Source organism: Macaca mulatta, chromosome 10 (genome assembly GCF_049350105.2).
Source record: "Macaca mulatta isolate MMU2019108-1 chromosome 10, T2T-MMU8v2.0, whole genome shotgun sequence".
Lineage (NCBI taxonomy): Eukaryota > Metazoa > Chordata > Mammalia > Primates > Cercopithecidae > Macaca > Macaca mulatta.
In genome coordinates, this window is record NC_133415.1 from 58,672,258 (window position 1) to 58,695,447 (window position 23,190).

The 23,190-nt window shown below is 46.3% G+C and overlaps 2 protein-coding genes across 40 annotated transcripts in view; one reads left to right on the forward strand and one right to left on the reverse strand.

Moving 5' to 3' along the window:
- The window catches only part of NINL (ninein like), a 136,312-nt gene extending 129,640 nt beyond the window's left edge, over positions 1 to 6,672 (forward strand). For 37 of the 38 annotated variants that reach the window (XR_013399701.1, XM_077951052.1, XM_015149635.3 and 34 more), the window contains 3 exons: positions 2,068 to 2,238; positions 3,589 to 3,702; positions 5,736 to 6,672. Coding sequence is in view for 37 of the 38 variants with exons in the window: in XM_077951052.1 (XP_077807178.1) it covers positions 2,068 to 2,238; positions 3,589 to 3,702; positions 5,736 to 5,927 (477 nt within the window). In the remaining variant the exon portion in view is untranslated. Of the gene's footprint in view, positions 1 to 1,454; positions 1,938 to 2,067; positions 2,239 to 3,588; positions 3,703 to 5,735 lie in introns of those variants that run through there. The other variant, XM_077951071.1, reaches the window with a different exon arrangement.
- Positions 6,673 to 11,125: 4,453 nt separating this feature from the next.
- GINS1 (GINS complex subunit 1) overlaps positions 11,126 to 23,190 on the reverse strand; it is a 47,434-nt gene continuing 35,369 nt past the window's right edge. For both annotated transcript variants that reach the window (XM_077951091.1, XM_015149631.3), the window contains 2 exons: positions 19,090 to 19,164; positions 11,126 to 14,063 (listed from right to left, as the gene is read on the reverse strand). In XM_077951091.1, coding sequence (XP_077807217.1) covers positions 13,995 to 14,063; positions 19,090 to 19,164 — 144 coding nt within the window. In that variant the 3' untranslated portion in view covers positions 11,126 to 13,994. The remainder of the gene's footprint in view (positions 14,064 to 19,089; positions 19,165 to 23,190) is intronic.

The window sequence follows — 23,190 nt, forward strand, 5'->3', positions numbered from 1 at the left end:
CCTATTTGGGGCACCCTTCTCTACTTTTGAGTCTAAAAGGAACCCTGGAAAATTGCCTGGGCCAGTTCGAGTCCTTTGAGGCTGAGGAGTAAGACCACCTGAAAAGGCCGGCACTTCCTTAGCACCTGGCGCTGGAGGCACCGCTAGGGCCAAGGGAGAGCATTCCACACCCCTGAGGCCATGCCTGCCGCCAGCCTCTCCGTCGGGAAGCACCTCACCGAGTCTGCCCTGCAGCCATGTGGGTCACCCCTTCTTCCTCATGATTTAGAGGAAGACGCTCCCCCAAAGCAAGTGGCTTCCAGTCAGCATCAGGAAGCTGGGAGCTTCCAGGCTAGCTCAGGACACTCTGGAAAAGGCAGACGGGGCTCCCTAAGAGTGGCCACAAAAGGCTGGGCCTGAAGCTGATGTGGTCACCGTTTCCATGTGGGAGGGAAGCCAGGGCAGTCACTGTCATGCCCATGTGTGGCTCAGGAGGAAGGCCCCAGAGGCCAGAGCAGACAGGAGGGATGGGGCCTCATGGAGGAGCTCAGAGGGTGGAGGGTCTCCCAGGGGAGCTCAGAGGGCAAAGGGACGGGGACCCACAGGGCCCTCTCCACGGGAAGGACAGGAAGGGTGGCTGCACTCAGGGTGGGAGAGGATGCCCCGTCTGAGGCTCTGCCTCACTCCAGCACCCAGAACACAAATGTCCTTGTTTCCAGTGCTCCCCTGGGGACGTCTTTCCCTGTCCCTGTGACTGTCAGGGTCTGTAGATGTGGCCCGTCTCGCGTTGCTGAGGAAGGAGATGAAGAGCACTGGATGGCTGTCTGTTCAGTAGATGTTTACAGGCTGCCCACCATGGGCAGAGACCCCCCTTGGGCTGGACCCAGGCTATGCTATGGAGGGCTTAATTCGTGGGGGTTCGATCCCAGGATGGCGGTGGGGGGTGGTGCAGTCTGAGGACCTGTAAGCATCAGAGCCGAGGGAGTCGGGGTGCGGGCCAGAGCCTTCCTGGGTGGGTAGATGTGCTTGACGCCTGGGAGTCCCGCAGGTCTGGGGGACAGCAGCCAGAGTGACCGTCTGAAATGAGCCTTCGGGAGAAGGCTGCATTTGGTAGAGATGCGATTTAGAACTGGTTCTTCCCTCCTTTTCTGTCTCAAACCATAAGCTGCCCCCCAGGGCCTGGAAAATGTGGGGTGCAGGTGGCGTCTCTCTGGGGTGACCCCCGTCCTGAAGAAGGGTGAGCTTTACAGTGATGACCTGGCCCCCCAAGACGGGCCCCCAGCTCAGCTGAGTCAGTGCAGGGACTACTGAAGGGAAGCCAGGCCTGGCAGTGCGGGCGCAGGGCGTTGCCTTCCCTCTTCCTCCACCATGCGGTGATGCCAGGCCCGGCCCAAACGTGACCTCGATGGAGTGTGATTCCCATGCCGTCTGTGGGGTCTCAAATGAGTAAGGGGTGGCGTGGCCGGTTCTTACAGGGTGCCAAAGAAATCCTGGTGAAGCCTCCAGTTGGCTGGATGTAAACTGTATTTGGATCTTGCCTCGAGCTGCTTCATTAAAGGGGCTGGCATAGTGGTGCACAGTTTACCGTAACAACTCAGCCCGACTCCAGCAGACGGTGCCGTCCAGGAAACCAGGCGCTGCCAAGGATTCCAGCCCCGGCCCCACCTTCCCTTCAGCAGTCCGTGTTGTCTGGGTAGTCTGTGGCCAGTGTAGCCCTGTTTCAGAGTGTGGGGTCTCCGCTGAAAGGACTGGCATGGGTCATTGAAAAGAATCAGGCCCCAGTGAGGTTCGCTGAAAGCTAACACTGGACGCAGCAGAATCTGAGTGTGACAGGAAGTCAGCGTCACCGTTTTGAGGGTGATGGACACGTTTTCTGCACTCTAGCCCTGTGGAAGCGCTGGCTGACAGCAGCCCGGGTGTCCAAATTCCAAAGAAATGGGCTCCTTGTAAATCTTCAGGTGCTGCTGCATACTCAGGAGCACATGCCCTCCTTGTCCTTGCGGGTGGGGGTGTCCTTGGATGGAGAGGGTGCCCCACTGTGCCACGTCTCAGCAGCCCCACCAGAGCTGTGTCCCCTCTTCCGTACAGGTGCAAGGAGCTCACCTGAGGCTGAGGCAGGCCCAGGCCCAGCACTCGCAGGAGGTCCGGCAGCTGCAGGAGCAGATGAGCCGGCTGGTGCCCCAGGACCGTGTGGCTGAGCTGCAGCGCCTGCTCAGCCTTCAGGGAGAGCAGGCTGGGAGGCGCCTGGATGCACAGCGGGTGAGTGGGGGTGCAGCGAGAGGCGGCTGACAAGATGAGGAGGAGGGTGAGGCGGGCCCAGCGGTCCTCAGTTACCCAGAAGCTGCCAAGTGTGAATACGTGAGTCACGTATGTAGCATGTCAGATGGTGAGGAGGGCTGTAGGGAGAGGGGCAGCGTGGTTTTAAACAGGGTGGCCAGACAAGGCCTCACAGGTGGCCCCGAGGTGGTGAGACCTGAAGGAGGTGAGGGAGCGGCTTGGCAGGGGAGCAGCAGAGGCCCTGGGGTAGGGGATTCTTGGCATGTTCCAGGGGAGCAGGGACCGGAGGCTGAGGGCAGAGAGCAGAGGGTGACAGACCGGGCCCAGCAGGTGCCACAGACCGTGCAGGTGGTGGGCGATGGGAGACAGTGGCTCCGAGCATGGACTGTGGAGGGTGGGATCCCGCCCACCACCTCCCAGCTGAGTGACCTTGGGCAAGCGAACCTCTCTGTGCCCGTTTCTCATCTGTCAAGTCCTGCTGGCAGTGGCGTCCACCTCAAGGCTTATCGGGAGGCATCAATGGGTTGGCGCTTTTAGAGCACTTGAAGAGGCCCCGGCACCGCTTTGCCCTGTGCAAGAGTTTAATTCAAAAGGCTGAGGGAATAACTCACGCCTGAAATTCCCAACATAGTTCATAGTTCATCAGGGACAGACTTCAGGAGAGATCAGGAGCCAGAGGGCAGGGGACACCCTTATGGAAAAGGAATTGGCACACGACTTGAAAAGTGGGTAACATTTGATGTTTGTAAAGTGTAAATTCTAATGAAGAACAACCTTGTAACATCACACAAAGGGGTCAAGCTAAAGTTAAGTGATGCTACATTATTGACAAAGTTAAGGAGAATCCTCCTAGAAAAAGACAGTAACACAGCGAGGAAATCTCACTTTGGAGTTATTTATGGTTAAAATCTTAGGACCAGTTCTCTGAGGACAAATGAGTCTGCTGAGTCTCCCTGAACGACAAAGAGAAAGGAAAGCTGTGTGGTTTGGGCCAGAACATATTTTTGTTTTGTTTTGTTTTGTTTTGTTTTTTGAGACAGAGTCTGACTCTGTTGCCAGGCTGGAGTGCAGTGGTGTAATCTTGGCTTACTGCAACCTCCACCTCCTGGGTTCAAGTGAATCCCTATCTCAGCCTCCCAAGTAGCTGGGATTACAGGTACGCACCACCACATCCGGCTAAATTTTGTATTTTTTTTTTAGTAGAGATGGGGTTTCACCGTGTTGGCCAGGTCAGTCTTGAACTCGACCTTAGGTGATCCACCCGCCTCGGCCTCCCAAAGTGCTGGGATTACAGGCGTGAGCCTGGCCACCTGCAACCTTCTTTTATGGCAGGAAGAACATGAGAAACAGCTGAAAGCCACAGAAGAGCGGGTAGAAGAGGCGGAGATGATTCTGAAGAATATGGAAATGCTCCTCCAAGAGAAAGTGGATGAGCTGAAGGAGCAGGTGAGTGATGGGTGCTGCTGCTTTTGTGCTCGCGTCCTCTTCTGAGCGCTCTCCACTTTTATGGGTGTGCAGGCAGCTAATACAGGAAAAGGCTGTCTTGTCACGGAAGTCCAGGGAACTAAATGCATACCCTACACTGCAGGTGCACATTGCATTTATTTTCCTTCGGGAATGGTTTTAAGATCTGTCCTGTGGGTGTTCACATACACTCAGAAAGGACTCATCCATTCATTTGTTCCTGTAGTCATTCGGGCGTGCCCAAGCACCTCCGGTCGAGGCTTTCCTAGGTAGACCGGAGATGAGCAGGGCTGAGCCTACATCCCGGACCTGACCCTCTGGAGACAGAGGTAGATGCTTCCATAGAGCGTACATGCCCTCGGGCCATGATGAATGCTCTGAAAATGAGACAAGAGAAGTGGAGGGAGCCGGTGGGGTGGTCAAGGCCACTTTGAAGAGCCAGCATTTGGACAGATGCCCAGTGACCAGCACAGGAAGGTCCAGCTGTGTCCCCGGCAGAGGCCAGGTGGCATTTGGAAGGCTCACTCGGTGGGAGATGGACACATATCCTCATGTCTGGGGGACCCCAAGGAGGGTGCATTCCAGGCAGCGCACAGCCATGGAGGAGGTCGCCATGGCTGGTGTGAACTGGTAGGGCTCAGGTAGGCAGCACCTGTCATGTGTGTCCTGGAAGCCAAGGTCAGGGGTTTGGGTTTTATCATAATGGCAGTTAGAAGGCATTGGGAGATTTTAAGTAAAAGCATGACAAGATCTATCTTTTAAAAGAAACCATACTAGGGAAAAAGTCACTTGGGCTGCTATAAGGAGCAAAGACCAACAATGAGGTGCCACAGCTCACCTGATCTATGGATGCTCGAAGTCTAACTCAGCAGGTGGGAACTGACGTGCGGCAGTGCTGTGCCCCGAGGGCTGATGGCACAGGGTGTGGGTGGACCCCACGGGTGTGGGGTACACACACAGAAGAGGCCTGGCCGCGGACCACATTCAGTTGTTAGGAGATATTAAATGTGAAAACCTGGAGAAGTATTTGTGCTCCATCGTGATCCAGTATGGTTTGGTCTACATGAGGGATCCCGAGCTCAGCCCAAACTAGACAAGGCATTTGTGGAAGGTGCCCAGTTCCTCCCTGGGGCCACCGTCCTTGCCCAGCTCCCTCCCCTGCTGGTGCCCCCAGTCCCTCTCATCCTTTCTCCCTGGCACACACCCACAGTCCTCAGTTGCCTGTCTGGCCAGTAACACCTGACTTCTGGTTAAATCCTGTGGCTCCTGCACACCTGCCCTGGCCCTGAGCCCAGGCCACAGCTCGGGGCCTCAGTACTGCCTGTCCTGTGGCTGCTTCCTCCCCTGCTTCCCCTGGCTCATGGCCCTGCTGACATCACAGCCAGGAGAGCACACGCAGATGAACCTATTCCACACTCCGACCATCCCAGGGCCTTTTGAGGACTGTCCATTTTGGCCTGAAGTCCCTGAAGTCCTTGTTTCATGGCACAAAGCTGCCTCAAGTTTTCTCCACCACATAGCCCAGCAGATTCTCAATTTCCTCTCATGCCAGGGTAACAAAACTTATTATTATAATGCAGTATTTGTGTCAGTTGTTTTTTTTTTGGAGACAGTCTCGCTCTGTCGCCCGGGCTGGAGTGCAGTGGCCGGATCTCAGCTCACTGCAAGCTCCGCCTCCCGGGTTTACGCCATTCTCCTGCCTCAGCCTCCCCAGTAGCTGAGACTACAGGCGCCCGCCACCAGGCCCAGCTAATTTTTTTTGTATTTTTTAGTAGAGACGGGGTTTTACCGTGTTAGCCAGGATGGTCTCGATCTCCTGACCTTGGGATCCACCCACCTCGGCCTTCCAAAGTGCTGGGATTATAGGCGTGAGCCCCCACCCCCGGCCTTGGGTCAGATTTCTAAGAGCCCAAAACTATGGTTTGCATAAATGTAGGAGGATAAAAGACAGCAGGCTGATCTGTAGCGTTTCTCCACCGGCCTCATGCAAAGTATTGGCTTCCTCCCCTCTCTAGTTTGAAAAGAACACGAAGTCCGACCTGCTGCTGAAGGAGCTGTACGTGGAGAATGCCCACCTGGTGAGAGCACTTCAGGCCACCGAGGAGAAGCAGCGAGGCGCGGAGAAACAAAGCCGCATCTTGGAAGAAAAAGTTCGCGCTCTCAACAAACTCGTCGGTAGGATTGCCCCCGCAGCCCTCTCCGTGTAAAGACGGATTGTTTTCCAGGATTCATTCGGAAGCACATCTTTTAAATTAAGCCACTGTGATGCCTTAGTTTTCCATGGGTCATGAGCCATGAGTCCTGGGACATCTGAGGATTGGGATTCTTTGTTCACCCCCCAGACAGTTAATGCCCTGCCCTGGGCAAGATCGGGGTCGGGGGCTGGGGGAATATGCATGTTGAAAAAGCCTGCGTTTTTATTAGCGGTCCTGAGTAATTTTCCTTGGCAAAATTCCCCGTTTTGCCACTTGTTGGAGGCAGATTCTGGGAGCTGTCAGCAAGGAGCAGCTAAGTGAGCAGTTAAGGACGGCACTTTCCATGTGGCACTTCTGACCCGGCTGTCAGATTGAAATGTAAAATCAGGGCTCTGTACAGTTTTGCCATTTCACTGTTCTGCTTTGAGCTTAGGTTATTAGAACGCTTGGTGGCGGGTGTGTACACACATTCCAGAAAGGCTTCACTCGCTGGGAACGTCAGCCCAGCGAGAAAAGAGGGGAAGCCCCTTCTCCAGGGACCTTATCTGTGGACTCAGGGATGACGGTGTTTATTGCAAATGCACAATCTTTTTCCCATTGAAATGTCATCACACTGGAAATTGTACTATATGTAAAAAAAAAAAAAGTATAGTTTTATATTTGAAATGTATACAAATTATGGCCATATGGCTGATTGGAATGTACTGCTGTAATACAAAAAGTCACTGTATTTGCAATAAATTCTTTTCTATTAAAATTGACTTCTAAGTTTGTTAATTTTTTTAAACTATAAAATATTTCAAACATACAGGAAAATAGTTATATAAGAAACACCCATGTGTCCATCAACATGTGTAAGAATAATATCCTGCCACAGCACTGTGGAGGGCCGGAGCCTGTTCTGTTCTCAGCGTCCACCCTCTTCCTGGGGCATCCGCCATCCCAAAGCTGGCACGTCTTCTCCTTTCTGCAGGAGAAAAATGTCACAACACTGTGGAAAGATAAAGCCTGGAACACATGGAAAGTTCGTTTCTTTGGAAGATTTGGCAACATGAAGTTGACTGGTTCTTCAGAGTTTACTGATAAATGTAATTAGTCCCAATAAAAATACAGATGTTCCATGCCCCAATCAACCCCAGAATTAGACAAGACATTCTAAAGTTTTTACATATAAACTAAATAAGCAAACAAAACAATTAGGAAAACTCCGAAGAAAGAAGAGCAATGTATGGGGACTAGTTCTACCAGTTATTAAAATACAAGTCCCAATACAGTTTGTGTTACACGGGTGTATGCATTTGTCAAAACTCATTGAGGAGTGCACTTATTCATTCACTTGGGCTTTTCTGTCTGAGGCTGGAGTAACGACATTGGAGTAACCAGGAGACCTGAACAACATTATCGATCTACTGACATCTAGAACCCACCACACGACACCAGCAGAAGCAAATGCAGCCGAACACTTATCAAGACAGACCATATTCCAGGCCAATGAATCTCAAAAATGTATGAAGATTCAAGCCATACAATGTATGTACTGTGACCACAGTGGAATTAAATTAGAAATCTGTCCCGCAATATGAAGCTGGAAACCATCATTCTCAGCAAACTATCTTAAGGACAGAAAACCAAACACCGCATGTTCTCACTCATAGGTGGGAATTGAACAATGAGAACATTTGGACACAGGAAGGGGAACATCACACACCGGGGCCTGTTGTGGGGTGAGGGGAGGCGAGAGGGATAGCATTAGGAGATATACCTAATGTAAATGATGAAGTTAATGGGTGCAGCACACCAACATGGCACATGTATACATATGTAACAAACCTGCACGTTGTACACATGTACCCTAGAACTTGAAGTATAATAAAAAATAAAAATAAAAAATGAGGTAAAGTGAAAAATTTTTTAAAATTAAATTATTACATGTGCCCTGAAAAAAGAATCTATCCCCCAATATTTGGAAACAACATACTGCTGAATAACCCATGAGGCAAAGAAGAGATAAGAGGGGAAATTAGGAAATATTCTGGATTGAATGGAAATGAAAACACAATATATCAAAATTTGTGGGCTAGAGTGAAAGTATTACTTAGGGGAAAAGTCACAGCACCAAACACCCAGCTTAGAAGAAAAGCCTCAAGTCAACAACTTCAGCTTCCACCTTAAATAATTCGACAAAGAAGAGCAAATTAAACCCAAAGTCAAAAGAAAACAATGATGATCAAAGCAGAAACCAAGGAACAGAACAGATTGGCCATGACATGCTGCAGGCTAGAGTGGTTGTGTTAAGTTTGGTTGGCACGGCCACACTCAGTCACAGATTCCCTACACCCACCAATTCCCTATGCCTGCTTCGTGCTCCAGCAGTAACACAGAGCAGCTGTAACAGGTCATGTGGCCCAGAAAGCCTAATACACAGAAAACATTTGTTGACCCTTGAAATAGAAAACAAAGAATAGAGAAAGTAAACCAAAGGCATGTTCTTTCAGAAGATTAGTAAAACTGATAAACTTCTAGTCCAGTCAGAATAAAAGAAAAAAAACTTGTCCGGGTGCGGTGGCTCAAGCCTGTAATCCCAGCACTTTGGGAGGCCGAGACGGGCGGATCACGAGGTCAAGAGATCAAGACCAGCCTGGCTAACACGGTGAAACCCCGTCTCTACCAAAAAAGACAAAAAACTAGCCGGGCGAGATGGTGGGCGCCTGTAGTCCCAGCTACCCGGGAGGCTGAGGCAGGAGAATGGCAGGAACCCGGGAGGCGGAGCTTGCAGTGAGCTGAGATCCGGCCACTGCACTCCAGCCTTGGCGACAGAGCGAGACTCCGTCTCAAAAAAAAAAAAAAAAAAAGAAAAAAAAAAACTTACTAATATCAGAAATGAGAAGTGATATCCACTACAGGTGATATCACTATAATCTACAGACATACAAGCATCATAAGGCAGTATTATGAAGAACACTTTTATTTTTTGAGACAGGGTCTCACTGTTGCCTAGGCTGGAGTGCAGTGGCATGATTATAGCTCACTGCAGCCTCCAACCCCTGCCTCAGCCTCCCGAGTAGCTGAGACTACAGGTGCACAGCACCACACCTGGCAATTTTTTTTTTTTTCCTGACATCTCACTATGTTGCCCAGGCTGGTCTCAAACTCCTGAGCTCAAGTAATCCTCCTGCCTTGGCCTCCCAAAGTGGTGGGATTACAGGCGTGAGCCACTGTGCCCAGCTCATGAACAACTTTATATAAATAAATTTAGTAACTTAGATAAAATGGAGAATACATAAATTGCCAAAGCTCATTCAAGAAAAAAATGGATAACCAAAATAGCCATGTATTTATTAAGCCAAAACTGTGGTTAACCTTCCCACAAAGAAACTTCAGGCCCAGATGGCTTAAATATGAATTCTGTAAACATGTAAGAAATAAATAATACCATGTATGTAAAACGTATGATAGATATATTGGTTTCATCCATGGCTCCTTGTTCATAACTCCCATGGCCTTCGTTGCAGTCTTTTGTTGTAATGCTGGGGCATTTTAGGCCTCAGGGAAGATAATCTCTTTCTGCCCTCCTTTCACCTGCTGCTTTTTCTCTCCCCGGCAAGAATCTTCCCGCCTTTCTGGCTTGGAGCTGGCTGTAAATAAATTCTCTGATAGGAAGGGGCACTGCCCCATACTCTGAAAGAAGGAATGCGGCAGGGCTAAGAACCTGAGCAGACAGGCCTGGCTGGATGGCGCCATTCAGACTATGAGCATTAGATCATACCCTTTTTGTCCAATCGTTTCTCTACTTGGTTGTCGATCATGCCTATCTAATGAGATTTCTATAAAAGGCCCAAAAGGACAGGGTTTGGAGAGCTTCCGGATTGCTGAACAATGGAGGCTCCTGGAGGGTGGTGGGCATCGAAGCTCCATGTGCCTTCCCCACATCTTCCCCTATGTACCTCTTCCATTTGGATCCTTTCACCTGCATATTGTACCATATCCTTTATAATAAACCAGTAAGCTTAAGTGTTTCTGAGTTCCATGAGCTGCTCAAGCAAATTAATTGAATCCAAAGAGGGGATCATGGGAACTCCAACTTGAAGCTAGTTGGTCAGAATCTCAGAGGCCCAGACTTGCGACGGTGTCTGCAGGGAGGGCAGTCTTGGACTGAGCCCTGAGCCTGTGGGATCTGACGCCATCTCCAGGTAGTGTTGGAACTGAAGTAGAAGTAGAGGACACACCTGGTGTCCACTGCAGAGCTTGGTATGTGGGGAAAACCCCCACACATTTGGTCACAGAAGTCTTCTGTGTTATTGAGTGACAGAACAGTTTTTTTTTCTATTTAGAAAACTCTTCCAAAAAATTGAAAAGGAGGGACTATTTTCCCAAGAACACCACAGACCAATCTTTCTCATGCACACTGATGCAAAAATTCTACAAAAAAATTTCAAATAAAATCCTACAAAAACGATAATATATCATGACCAGGTGTGGTTTATGCCAGGAATGCAGGGTTGGTTTAACACTGAAAACTCAATTGATCAATCAGCCACTGTAATTCACCAGACTAACAAACTAAAAGACAAAACCATCTCAACAGATGCAGAAAAAAGATATGACAAAATCCAGCATCCATTTCTGATTTTTAAAAAAATTCTCAGTAAACTAGGTGTATGAGTCTGTTCTCATGCTAATAAAGACATACTGGAGAGTGGGTAATTTAAAAAGGAAAGAGGTTTAATTGACTCAGTTCCACATGGCTGGGGAGGCCTCACAATCGCAGCAGAAGGCAAATGGACAGGAACCAAAGTCATGTCTTACATGCTGGCAGGCAAAAGAGCGTGTCCAGGGGAACTCCCATTTATAAAACCATCAGATCTCGTGAGACTTATTGACTAACACCAGAAAAGTATGGGGGAAACCACCCTCTTGATTCAATTATCTCGACTGGCCCTGCCCTTGACACGTGGGAATTATTTCAATTCAAGGTGAGATTTGGGTAGGGACACAGACAAACCATATCACTAGGAATAGGAGGAAACTTCCTCACCCCAATAAAGGGCATCTACAAACAACTTAAGAGCTAACATCATCATAATGAAAGACTGTTTTTCTTCTTAGATCAGGAACAAGATAGGGGTGTCTTCTCTGACCACATATTTAGTACTCCACTGAAAGTTCTACCAATGCAATCAGGCAAGAAAAAGAAATAAAAGGCATTCAGATTAGAAAGGAAGAAGTAAAACTCTTTATTAATAGAACACATGACTGTTGATGTAATTTACAAAAAAACCATGAGAACTCACAGTTTAGCAAGGCTGAAGGATACAAGTTAAACATCAATTGTACTTCTATTTACTAGCAACAAGCAGTTAGAATTTGAAATTTTAAAATACCATTTAGCATCAAAACTATGAAACGCTGACATGGTAGACCTGTACACTGAAAACTACAGGATTATTAAGAGAAACAGAAGACAGAAACATTAATACATGGGAAGACAGACCTTGTTTACAGGCCAGAAGACTCAGTATCACTAAGATGTCAATTCTCCCAACATTTTTATATAAATTCAATGCAATCTCAATCAAGGTGCTAAGAGGGGTTTTTGTTGTAGAAATTGACAAGTTGATCCTAATTTCTTTTTGAGAGAGTCTCACTTTGTCACCCAGGCTGGAGTGGTGTGATCTCAGCTCACTGCAGCCTTGACCTCTGGGGCTCAAGTGATCCTCCCACCTCAGCCCACCATGTAGCTGGGACTACAAGCATGCACCACCACACCCAGCTAATTTTTTACATTTTTTGTAGAGACGGAGTTTTACCATGGGCCCAGACTGGTCTGGACCTCCTGAGCTCAAGCGATCCGCCCACCTAGGCCTCCCAAAGTTCTAGGATTACAGGCATAAGCCACCACACCCTGCCTATTTCCAAATTTCACATCAAAAGCAAAGGACTTAACATAGCCAAAACAAATCTCAAAAAAAAATGTGGTACATTGGGCCAGTGCCAAGGCTCACGCCTGTAACCCCAGCACATGGGGAGGATGAGGCGAGTGGACTGCTTTAGCTCAGGAGTTCAACACAGCCTGGCCAACGCGGTGAAACCCCATCTCCAAAAAATACAAACAACAGCAAAAATAAGATGCATTAATACTATCTATTTCAAGAATTATTAGAAAAGTTACATACACTACATACAAATATGGTATTGGCATTCAGGAGAGAAAAACAGGTCAATGGAACAAAACAGAGTCCTGAAATAAACCCACATACACACTGACAACTACTTTTTAACAAAAATGCAAAGCTGATAGAGCAAAGGGCAGTCCTTTCAAAAAATGGTAGTGAAACAGCTGGGTATCTATATGCCCAAGAAAAAGTGAAGGTGGATCGACACCTTGCACCATATAAAAAATTCATTCAAAATGAATCGCAGGCTGGGCGCGGTGGCTCACACTTGTAATCCCAAAACTTTCGGAGGCCAAGGTAGGTCACTTGAGATTAGGAGTTCGAAACCAGCCTGGCCAACACAGTAAAACCCTGTCTCTACTAAAAATACGAGAATTAGCCAGGTGTGGTGGCCTGCACCTATAATCCCAGCTACTTGGGAGGCTGAGACAAAAGAATCACTTGAACCCAGGGGATGGAGATTGCAGTGAGCCGAGATCACGCCACTGCACCCCAGCCTGGGTGACAGAGCGAGACTCCGTCTCAAAACAAACAAAGAAACAAAAAAAAAAACAGAACAAAAAAACGGGTTATAGACCAAAGTATAAAGCTTAAAATTATAACACTTCCAGAAGAAAAAAGGAAAAAAAAATTGTGACCTTGGGATGGGAAAAGATTTCTTGGATGCAACATCCAAAGCATAAAAGAACAAACGAATAAACTGGATTTCATCAAAATTTAAAATGTCAGCTGTTTAAAAGATACCATTAGGACCGGGCGCAGTGGCTCAAGCCTGTAATCCCAGCACTTTGGGAGGCCGAGGCAGGCGGATCATGAGGTCAGGAGATCAAGACCATCCTGGCTAACACGGTGAAACCCCGTCTCTACTAAACACACAAAATAAATTAGCCGGGCATGGTGGCGGGTGCCTGTAGTCCCAGCTACTCAGGAGGCTGAGGCAGGAGAATGGCGTGAACCAAGGAGGCAGAGCTTGCAGTGAGCTGAGATCGCACCACTGCACTCCAGCCTGGATGACAGAGCAAGACTCCATATCAAAAAAAAAAAAAAATACCATTGAAAGCCAATCAACTCTTCATGTGACTTTTCAGTCAATCTGAATCTCAGGGAAAACTGTACAAAGTTCTTTCTCTAGCCCCAATTTCACTGTCCCTCTCCAAAGTGGTGATACTGGTGACCATCCCACAGCCACAAGCCACACCAGCCACCATGGTGGAAATGTGCAAAATCCATGTGTGTCCTTCCTTTCCAAATATCCAGGTGATAAATTAGTATGTCATTAAACATTACATATACCGGAAATTTCTACAGACCATCATCTTCACTTGCTTATGTGATTTGAAAATGTGTATCTCAGAAATTCATCTCTAGCTTGTACAATACACATGACCAGAAAACAAGACACACAGGATCTACCTTCTTCCTATCCAGCCAAGTGACTGATTATTTAAGAGATTCAAATGTAACCATGTTTACTTTCATTTAAAAAATACACTGTAACAAAACTGTGTAGGAATGCTGTGATTATAGATACAGCTTATTAGAAAAAGGAGTAGGGGCCAGGTGCAGTGGCTCACACCTGTGATCTCAACACTTTGAGAGGCCAAGGTGGGAGGACTGCTTGAGGCCAGCAGTTTGAGACCAGCTTGGGCAACATAGTGAGACACTGTTTCTACAAAACAAAACAAAACCAACACCAAAAAGGAGTAGGAAGAATAGTGTACAACATTAAAAAAAGAAGAAAGTCTTTAATAGCAAATTATACTTCTTAGCCAAGTATTCTTAGTTACCTTCAACAATGTCTACAGCTTGTAAAATCAAAGAGGGAGGTGAAGGGAGGGTGGAGAGAGTGAGTACAGAGGCATCCATGAATTGGGTGAAGCCTGGGTGGGAGTGCCTCAGTGCATGGTCACGACAGGATGTGCTCCAGTACTCCTTGTCTGATCAGCTGCTCACACTTCCAACGAGGTAAAAAGTGCTGAGGGGACAAGAAGGGATGCAGAAAGAGTAAAATAAATGATTGGGAAAGAATTTGAAATTATTTCTTGTATCATTAAAAAGTAGCACTGATTAGTTTTCAAACTCCAACAAGTAAGTAGTTAAAAGTTAAACTTAAGGGGTTGGGCGCAGTGGCTGACACTTGTAATCCCAGCACTTTGGGACGCCAAGGCGGGCGGATCACCTGAGGTCGGGGGTTCGAGACCAGCCTGACCAACACGGAGAAACCGTGTCTCTACTAAAAAATATAAAATTGGGCCGGGTGCAGTGGCTCACGCCTGTAATCCCAGAACTTTGGGAGGCCGAGGCGGGTAGATCACGAGGTCAGGAGATCGAGACCATCCTGGCTGACACAGTGAAACCCAGTCTCAACTAAAAATGCAAAAAATTAGCCAGGCACAGTGGCAGGCGCCTGTAATCCCAGATACTCAGGAGGCTGAGGCAGGAGAATGGCATGAACCTGGGAGGTGGAGCTTGCAGTGAGCTGAGACCATGCCACTGCACTCCAGCCTGGGTGACAGAGCGAGACTGTCTCAAAAAAAACAAAAACAAAAACAAAAAAAACAAAATTAGCCGGGCGTGGTGGCGCATGCCTGTAATCCCAGCTACACAGGAGGCTGAGGCAGGAGAATCGCTTGAACCTGGGAGGTGGAGGCCGCAGTGAGCCGAGATCGTGCCATTGCACTCCAGCCTGGGCAACAAGAGCAAAACTCCATCTCAAAAAAAAAAAAAGTTAAATTTAACTATATTTGCTGTTAATCACAGTGAAATTGATGCTATTTAGAGTTGTACGGAATTCTGACTTTTACAAATGAATTCAGTTTGCTTCAGTTCAATTCAACTAGGACTTCTGAATCTAGTAGGTATTGTCCTTAGTGTTTGTATTTTTTAAATTTATGCACAGAGAAATCCAGATAGGTGTGATGTGGATTATCACTGGCCCAACAGCCTATCAGGAAGACGCATGAAAGGCTCATTTCTCCATAAAACCTGCTCTAGGATTTCAGAGTCTGAACATTCTTCCAATAACAAGTGACAACCTTCCTCCTCTATTTCTCAAGGATGAAAAGTATCCATGACCCACAGTGCGGGTGCTATTCACATGGTGCGTGGGAAGATGCCAGCACCCAGGTATTGCTTGTCCTGTGTCTTCCTAAGAGGACGTCGCTCTTGCTCTAAGGGAACAAGGGGCAGGTGGAAAGATGTCCCCTTCCCTCTCAAACACAAGGACTTACAGAAAACACTGACTGCCCTGGAGGAGGGAAGCTGAGGAAGGCAGGAAGGCTTTCCGATCCACAGGGGGTCAAAAAAAATCTCAAAGGAAGATCTCAAGGAAGCAAAATGTAACCTCAGTAGCTATGTGCACGTGAAGGTCCTGCCTCACAAACTCAAAGGCCTTACAAGAGATCCATGACCAAATTCTTCTAAACCAATCTTGAAGATACATGAGCCAAGAAAAATGTAAAACAACACAACAAAAACAAAATAACTGAGTTGTTCATTTAATATCCATACTAATGCTGATATTAAAACAGATGGAGATTATTGATTTCTGGATAAAAATAAACAGTGCTTGCCATAGTGACAAATATAAAAGAATGTATATTAGAAAATGTTTCCCAGCCAGGCACGGTGGCTCACACTTGTAATCCCAGCACTTTGGGAGGCCGAGGCAGGTGGATCACAAGGTCAGGAGTTTGAGACCAGCCTGAACAACATGGTGAAATCCCATCTCTACTAAAAAAAAAATACAAAAATTAGCCAGGCATGGTGACATGCGCCTGTAATCCCAGCTACTCAGGAGGCTGAGGCAGGAGAATCGCTTGAACCCAGGAGGCAGAGGTTGCAGTGAGCCAAGATCGCGCCACTGCACTCTAGCCTGGGTGACAGAGGGAAACTCCATCTAAAAAAAAACCATACACACACACACACACACACACACACACACACACACACACACACATATATATATATACACATATAAAATGTTTCCTACTAATTCTTTAGAGTATGTGAATGACCTACACCAGATTCTACAGAAAATTTAGATGTGGTTGAACATTAGAAGCCCCTAATACCAACCATCAACTGTGGCTGATATTGTTTCTTTTTAATGCCTCCATTTTTGTAATTGAGGGTAGGGTCACAGCTGAGAAACAGACTTAAAAAATTCAACCACCAGGCCAGGTGTGGTGGCTCACACCTGTAATCCCAGCACTTTGGGAGGCCAAGGTGGGCGGATCACCTGAGGTCAGGAATTTGAAACCAGCCTGGCCAACATGGTGAAATCCCACCTCTACTAAAAAAACTACAAAAATTAGCCAGGCATGGCGGCAGGCACCTGTAATCCCAGCTACTTGAGAGGCTGAGGCAGAGAACCGCTTGAACCCGGGAGGCAGAGGTTGCAGTGAGCCAAGATCATGCCATTGTACTCCAGCCTGGGGTACAAGAGCGAGACTTTGTCTCAAAAAAAAAAAAAATTCAACCACAGGACAGCATTTGGGATGAAGGGACATTTCGCATATCTTGCTTTATGAGGATGGCTTTTTTCTTGTTCTTGTGAACCAGAGCTTCCTCCTGGGCCCCCCAGAAATATAGCTGCTTATCAGAACATTAGTTCATTATCCACTTTCTTTTTTTTTTTTTTTTTTTTTTTTTTGAGACGGAGTCTGGCTCTGTTGCCCGGGCTGGAGTGCAGTGGCCGGATCTTAGCTCACTGCAAGCTCCGCCTCCCGGGTTTACGCCATTCTCCTGTCTCAGCCTCCCGAGTACCTGGGACTACAGGCGCCGCCACCTCGCCCGGCTAGTTTTTTGTATTTTTAGTAGAGACAGGGTTTCACCGTGTTAGCCAGGATGGTCTCGATCTCCTGACCTCGTGATCCGCCCGTCTCGGCCTCCCAAAGTGCTGGGATTACAGGCTTGAGCCACCGCGCCCGGCCCATTATCCACTTTCAATTCATTAGTGTCCTAAGAGAATACTGGGACAGAAATTGTTGCCTTAACAACCAAAGACTTTAGGGAACCCTCAAAATCTTTTTTAAAAATATTCAACCTTTGTTTTAGAAGCTCCAAGGGTATTAGTAAAACAATTTTAGTCAACTATTAGTAAAACAGTTTTAAAGCTCCAAGAGTATTAGTAAAATAACAGATCAACTCACCCTGTTAGGAAAATAAGCTCAAGAACCACATGACCTGAAACATTCTTTTGCTGCCTGCCATGAACAAAGTGAACACCAAATCCTTAGGGTCATCAGATCCTAAATGGCTGACCCCAAGATGGCAGGCAAGGAAAGAAAAAGAACAGCTTTTATTAGGTCATTTTTCCTCCTCACGACTTCAGAAAATAGGGATAGGATAAAAAATTTAGTGGTCGGGCACAGTGGCTTACACCTGTAATCCTAGCACTTTGGGAGGCTGAGGTGGGTGGATTGCTTGAGCTCAGTAGTTCAAGACCAGCCTGGCCAACTGGTGAAACTCCATCTTTACAAAAAATACAAAAATTAAACGGGTGCAGTGGTGCACACCTGTGGTCCAGCTACTTGGGAGGCTGAGGGTGAGGGATCACTTGAGCCCAGGAGGCAGACGTTGCAATGAGCAGAGACTGCGCCACTGCACTCCAGCCTGGGGAACACAGCCAGACCCTGCCTCAAAAAAATAATAATAGACCAGGCGCAGTGGCTCACGGCTGTAATCCCAGCACTTTGGGAGGCAGAGGCAGGCAGATCACAAGGTCAGGAAATCAAGACCATCCTGGCTAACACAGTGAAACCCCATCTCTACCAAAAATACAAAAAAAAAAAATTAGCTGGGAGTCGTGGTGGGCGCCTGTAGTCCCAGCTACTTGGGAGGCTGAGGCAGAAGAATGGCGTGAACCCAGAAGGCAGAGCTTGCAGTGAGTGGAGATTGTGCTACTGCACTCCAGCCTGGGCAACAGAGCGAGACTCTGTCTCAAAAATAAATAAATATATAAAAGTAATAATTTAGCCAATGTGAATTCATCTAATGTGAATTTGAAGATTTCTAGGGAAATAATTAATATACTGAGATTACTTTGGGCATGGTGGTTCACACCTGTAATCCTAGCACATTAGGATGCCAAGGTGGGTGGATTGCTTGAGCCCAGGAGTTCGAGACTAGCATGGTCAACACAGCAAGACCCCATCTCTATTTTCTTTAAAAATAGATAGATAGATAGATAGATAGATAGATAGATAGATAGATAGATAGATACATAGATACATAGATAGATATAGATAGATTGATAGATAGAGAGAGAGATTCCTTATAAGGACAAATTTAGCTTAAGTTACAACTTTACAATTTTAATCTTCCTCTATTAAATTGTTATGTTTACATACCAAATACTTGAAAATTCTTTTTTTGAAAATAGAAAAATCTGTATCACTATTGGCTTGCTAAAGAACTAGGATTTATAAGGCAAAGTGTAAGGTATAAAAACTGCTTAGGAACTTTAAATATAAGCAATATCTTACTAAATGAATTAATCATTTCTTAATATATGCAACATTTGCTTCCAGTCTTAATATTCAGAAAAAGTACAGAACAGGGTGTATTATACTAAAGATAATGCCTAAGATATAAACGATCATCACAAGTTGATATTTATTTTGCTATTCCAACTTTTCCACCATTCAGCACTCATAAGATTTAAAGTAAAGTATCTGGGCCGGGCGCGGTGGCTCACGCCTATAATCCCAGCACTTTGGGAGGCTGAGACGGGTGGATCACGAGGTCAGGAGATCGAGACCATCCTGGCTAACACGGTGAAACCCCGTCTCTACTAAAAAATACAAAAAACTAGCCGGGCGTGGTGGCGGCGCCTGTAGTCCCAGCTACTCGGGAGGCTGAGGCAGGAGAATGGCGGGAACCCGGGAAGCGGAGCTTGCAGTGAGCTGAGATCCGGCCACCGCACTCCAGCCTGGGCGGCACAGCAAGACTCCGTCTCCAAAAAAAAAAAAAGTAAAGTATCTGAAGATAAGAAATACCTGGCTATTTTTTTTTAATAGGACTGAAGTGCCATCATCAACTTCAAATTCTCCATAGTCTTTTAGACATCGGACCTGAAAGAAAAAACGTGAGACATTTTTATCTAAATTAGTTTTTAATATGCAGTGACCAAAAAATAAATCGGCATTATACAAATACACAGACAGTAAGGACTTTGTGTTTCCTCTCTGTGTACTTAGGCCTAGTACTACTACTGTGGTATTCTAATAGTTTCAAGTGTCCAGTTTTGACAGGGAGGAAGAAGAATCGCAAAATCTCTGCTGGTAAATAAATGTCAGTGCTGACAGCAAGGCGATGAAGGAAGACAACGATGTTGTCTCCTTCCCCTCTGAAATCTTGAAAAATTAAGTAGGTGAAATATCTATCCACAAGGAATGCTTTAGATCTGCTCCAACCTGCTTCTTATAGATCCCTCCCATAAAATATCAATATCTGAGAATGGGGCACAGGTAAGTCTGCAGTATTTGTTTTTGGAAGCAATTCTTCCAATCCCATTCAAAATTCAGATGATTTCCCAGGAATACTTAGAAGTACACCATGGAGGAGCAGATGCCACCTCACGTGACAGGATTCAGGAATGGCAGCCTTCTGACATCCACCTCTGCAACTGCAAAGGTGTTCCCAGGTACAGGTTACAGACCTGCTACAGCACTAAGTGCTGCCACAGGAAGTAAGCGGGCACTTTTCCTCTTCTAGGAGAATTCAGACTGAAGGTTATTCTCACAAGTACTAGCAATGAACTGCTATTGTCGCCAGGAGAGTCAATGCCAGCAACAACTATGTCTTCCACTTTTCCAGATAATTTTATCATGTCCTACTATCCCTCCAGAACTTTACCAAAGCACTCAAAATATTTTAATTAAATATGAGAAATATCACTCCAGAAAAATCCTCCAAGCCCTTTGCATTTTCTTTTTGTTTGTTTTTCCAAGACAGAGTCTTGCTCTGTTGCCCAGGACAGAGTGCAGTGGTGTGATCTCCACGCACTGCAACCTCTGCCTCCCAGGCTCAAGCAATTCTCCCGCCTCAGTCTCCTGGGTTGCTGGGATTACAGGTGCTCACCACCATGCCCGGTTAATTTTTAAATTTTTAGTAGAGCCGGGGTTTCACCATGGTGGCCAGGCTGGTTTCGAACTCCTGACCTTAAATGATCGGCCTGCCCCCGCTTCCCAAAGTGCTGGGATTACAGGCATAAGCCACCACGCCTGGCCGCGTTGGCTTCTCTAAATAGACTTTTATTTTGGAAAATCTCAAACACATTCAACAGTAAAAAGACTATTCCATGTCCCCATCAACCGACATCAACACATGGCCAAGTTTGTTCCCCTCACCCACTTGTGGGTTATTCTGAAGCAAATCTTAGATATCATTTCACCTCATCTGTAAATACTCTACTGTCTACTTCTATAAAACCAGATAATTTTTTTAAAATCCCAATACTGACTGTACATGGCAGCTCATGCCTATAATCCCAGCATTTGGGGAGGCTGAGGCAGGTGGATCACCTGAAGTCAGGAATTCAAGACCAGCCTAGTCAACATGGTGAAACCCTGCCTCTACTAAAAACACAAAATTTAGCTGGGTGTGGTGGTGCGTGCCTGTAATCCCAGCTACTCAGGAGGCTGAGGTTGCAATGAGCGAGATCACACCAGTGCACTCCAGCCTGGGTGACAGAATGAGACTCCATCTCAAATAAATAAATAAAAATTATTAAGATGAGAGAGTACTGGCATTTATTTATTTATTTATTTTTGAGACAGAGTCTCACTCTGTCACCCAGGCTAGAGTGCAGTGGTGTGATCTTGGCTCACTGGAACCTCCGCTTCCCAGGTTCAAGCAATTCTCCTGCCTCAGCCTCCCTAGTAGCTGGGATTACAGGAGTGTGCCACCATGCCCAGCTAATTTTTTCGTATTTTTAGTAGAGACAGGGTTTCACCATGTTGGCCAGGCTGGTCTCGAATCCTGACCTCAAATGATCCACCTGCAGCCTCCCAAAGTGCTGGGATTACAGGCATGAGCCACCGTGCCCAGCCTTATTTAATAATTTTTTTTTTTTTTTTTGAGACGAAGTCTCGCTCTGTCACCCAGGCTGGAGTGCAGTGGCTGGATCTCAGCTCACCGCAAGCTCCGCCTCCCGGGTTTACGCCATTCTTCTGCCTCAGCTTCCCGAGTAGCTGGGACTACAGGCGCCCGCCACCTCGCCCGGCGAGTTTTTTGTATTTTTAGTAGAGACGGGGTTTCACCATGTTAGCCAGGATGGTCTCGATCTCCTGACCTCGTGATCCGCCCGTCCCAGCCTCCCAAAGTGCTGGGATTACAGGCTTGAGCCACTGCGCCCGGCCATTTAATAATTTTTAATATCATGAACTATCTAGTTAGTACCCAAAATTTCCCACTTGTCTCATTAATTTTTTTAAGGTTTCCACGTTGAAATCAGAATCCAACAAAGCCACACATCACTTTTTTTTTTTTTATGTCTTGTCAGTCTTTTTTAATCTATAGGTTTCACTTCCTCTTTATTTTTTCCTTCCTCTTGCCATTTTATTTGTTGAAAAAATTGGGTGAGTAGTTTGTCACTGCAGACTTGAACACCTGGCCTCAAGCAATACTCCTGCCTTGGCCTCCCAAAGTGTCGGGATTATAGGCATGAGTCACTGCACAGGGTCAGTACAACTTTTCACAATCAAGATTTTGTTGTTAATTTCTTTGGGGTCATTTAACATGTTCCTTTGTCCCTGCGTTTCCTATAAAATGGAAGTTAGGTCTACATCAGATAAGGTGACTTTGTGGCAAATGGTGTTATGTACTTTCTATTACAAGACCCCATAAAACACAAAGTGCCTGGCTGTCTCATTTTGGATATTGAGGTTAATCAGTGGGCCCAAGTGTCATCCATACTTATGCATTATAAAGATCTCCATTATCCACTGAAAGGTTTTAGTAAATAAAGGGTTACAAGCATTAATCTAATTCTTATATTCCTACTACAATTGTTAGCTGGAATTCTTCTATAAAAAGAAATTTCCTTTGTAAACTATTGGGCCACATTAAGATAGAGTTTGTATAGTAAAGGCAATGGATGCTTTGATTCCATTCTCTAACTTGCCACCTTTCACATGAGTTGGATCCCTCACATTCTCCAAGGAAACCTCAAAAATGTTTTATTTTTTAAAAATTTTGTTGGCCAGGCACGGTGGCTCATGCCTGTATTCCCAGCACTTTGGGAGGGAGAGGCAAGAGGATTGCTTGAGCTTAGGAGTTCAAGATGAGCCTGAGCAACATAGTGAAATCCCATCTCTACAAAAAATACAAAAATTAGCTGGATGTGGTCGTGAGCACCTGTAGTCACAGCTACTGTGGAAGCTGAGGTGGGAGCTGAGGTGGGAGGATGACTTGAGCCTGGGAGGTGGAGGTTCCTAAAGTAAACCAGGACTCCTTGCACTAAAATAGTTGATTCCACGTCCTAAATAACAAATGACCCAAGATTGTACCATTGTACACCAGCCTGGGCAACAGACCCAGATACTACCTCAAAAAAAAAAAAAATTTGTTGTTCTTTGGTGTCATTATGCATTCATGCTTCTAACATAATTGATGTAATCCAATTCACAGCAGTTATTATTCACGTTGATGCTAAAATTGTCCATTTTTTGGTTAGCAAGAGCTCCTTCAAATTGGCCCCCACATCCTTCCAGCAGTCCCCACTTAGTCCTTGACACCTTCCTTCCTTTCTGGGAAGACAAGATGTTTCATGCTCAGTTTGTACATTTTTTATTCAGAACCTGGAATCAGCTATTTTTGTGCAAGGAGTCCTGGTTTACTTTAGTGGGAAGTGGCATTTAGATACAGAATCTGGACACTCATGGCTAACTGGCTTGTCATTGTTTCTAGGCCTTTTCAGTGGGCAGAATTAATCAATACTTTTTTTTTTTTTTTTTGAGACAGAGTTTCGCTTTTGTTGCCCAGGTTGGAGTGCAATGGCGCAATCTTGGCTCACCGCAACCTCTACCTCCCGGGTTCAAGTGATTCTCCTGCCTCAGACTCCTGCTTAGCTGGGATTACAGGCATGTGCCACCAAG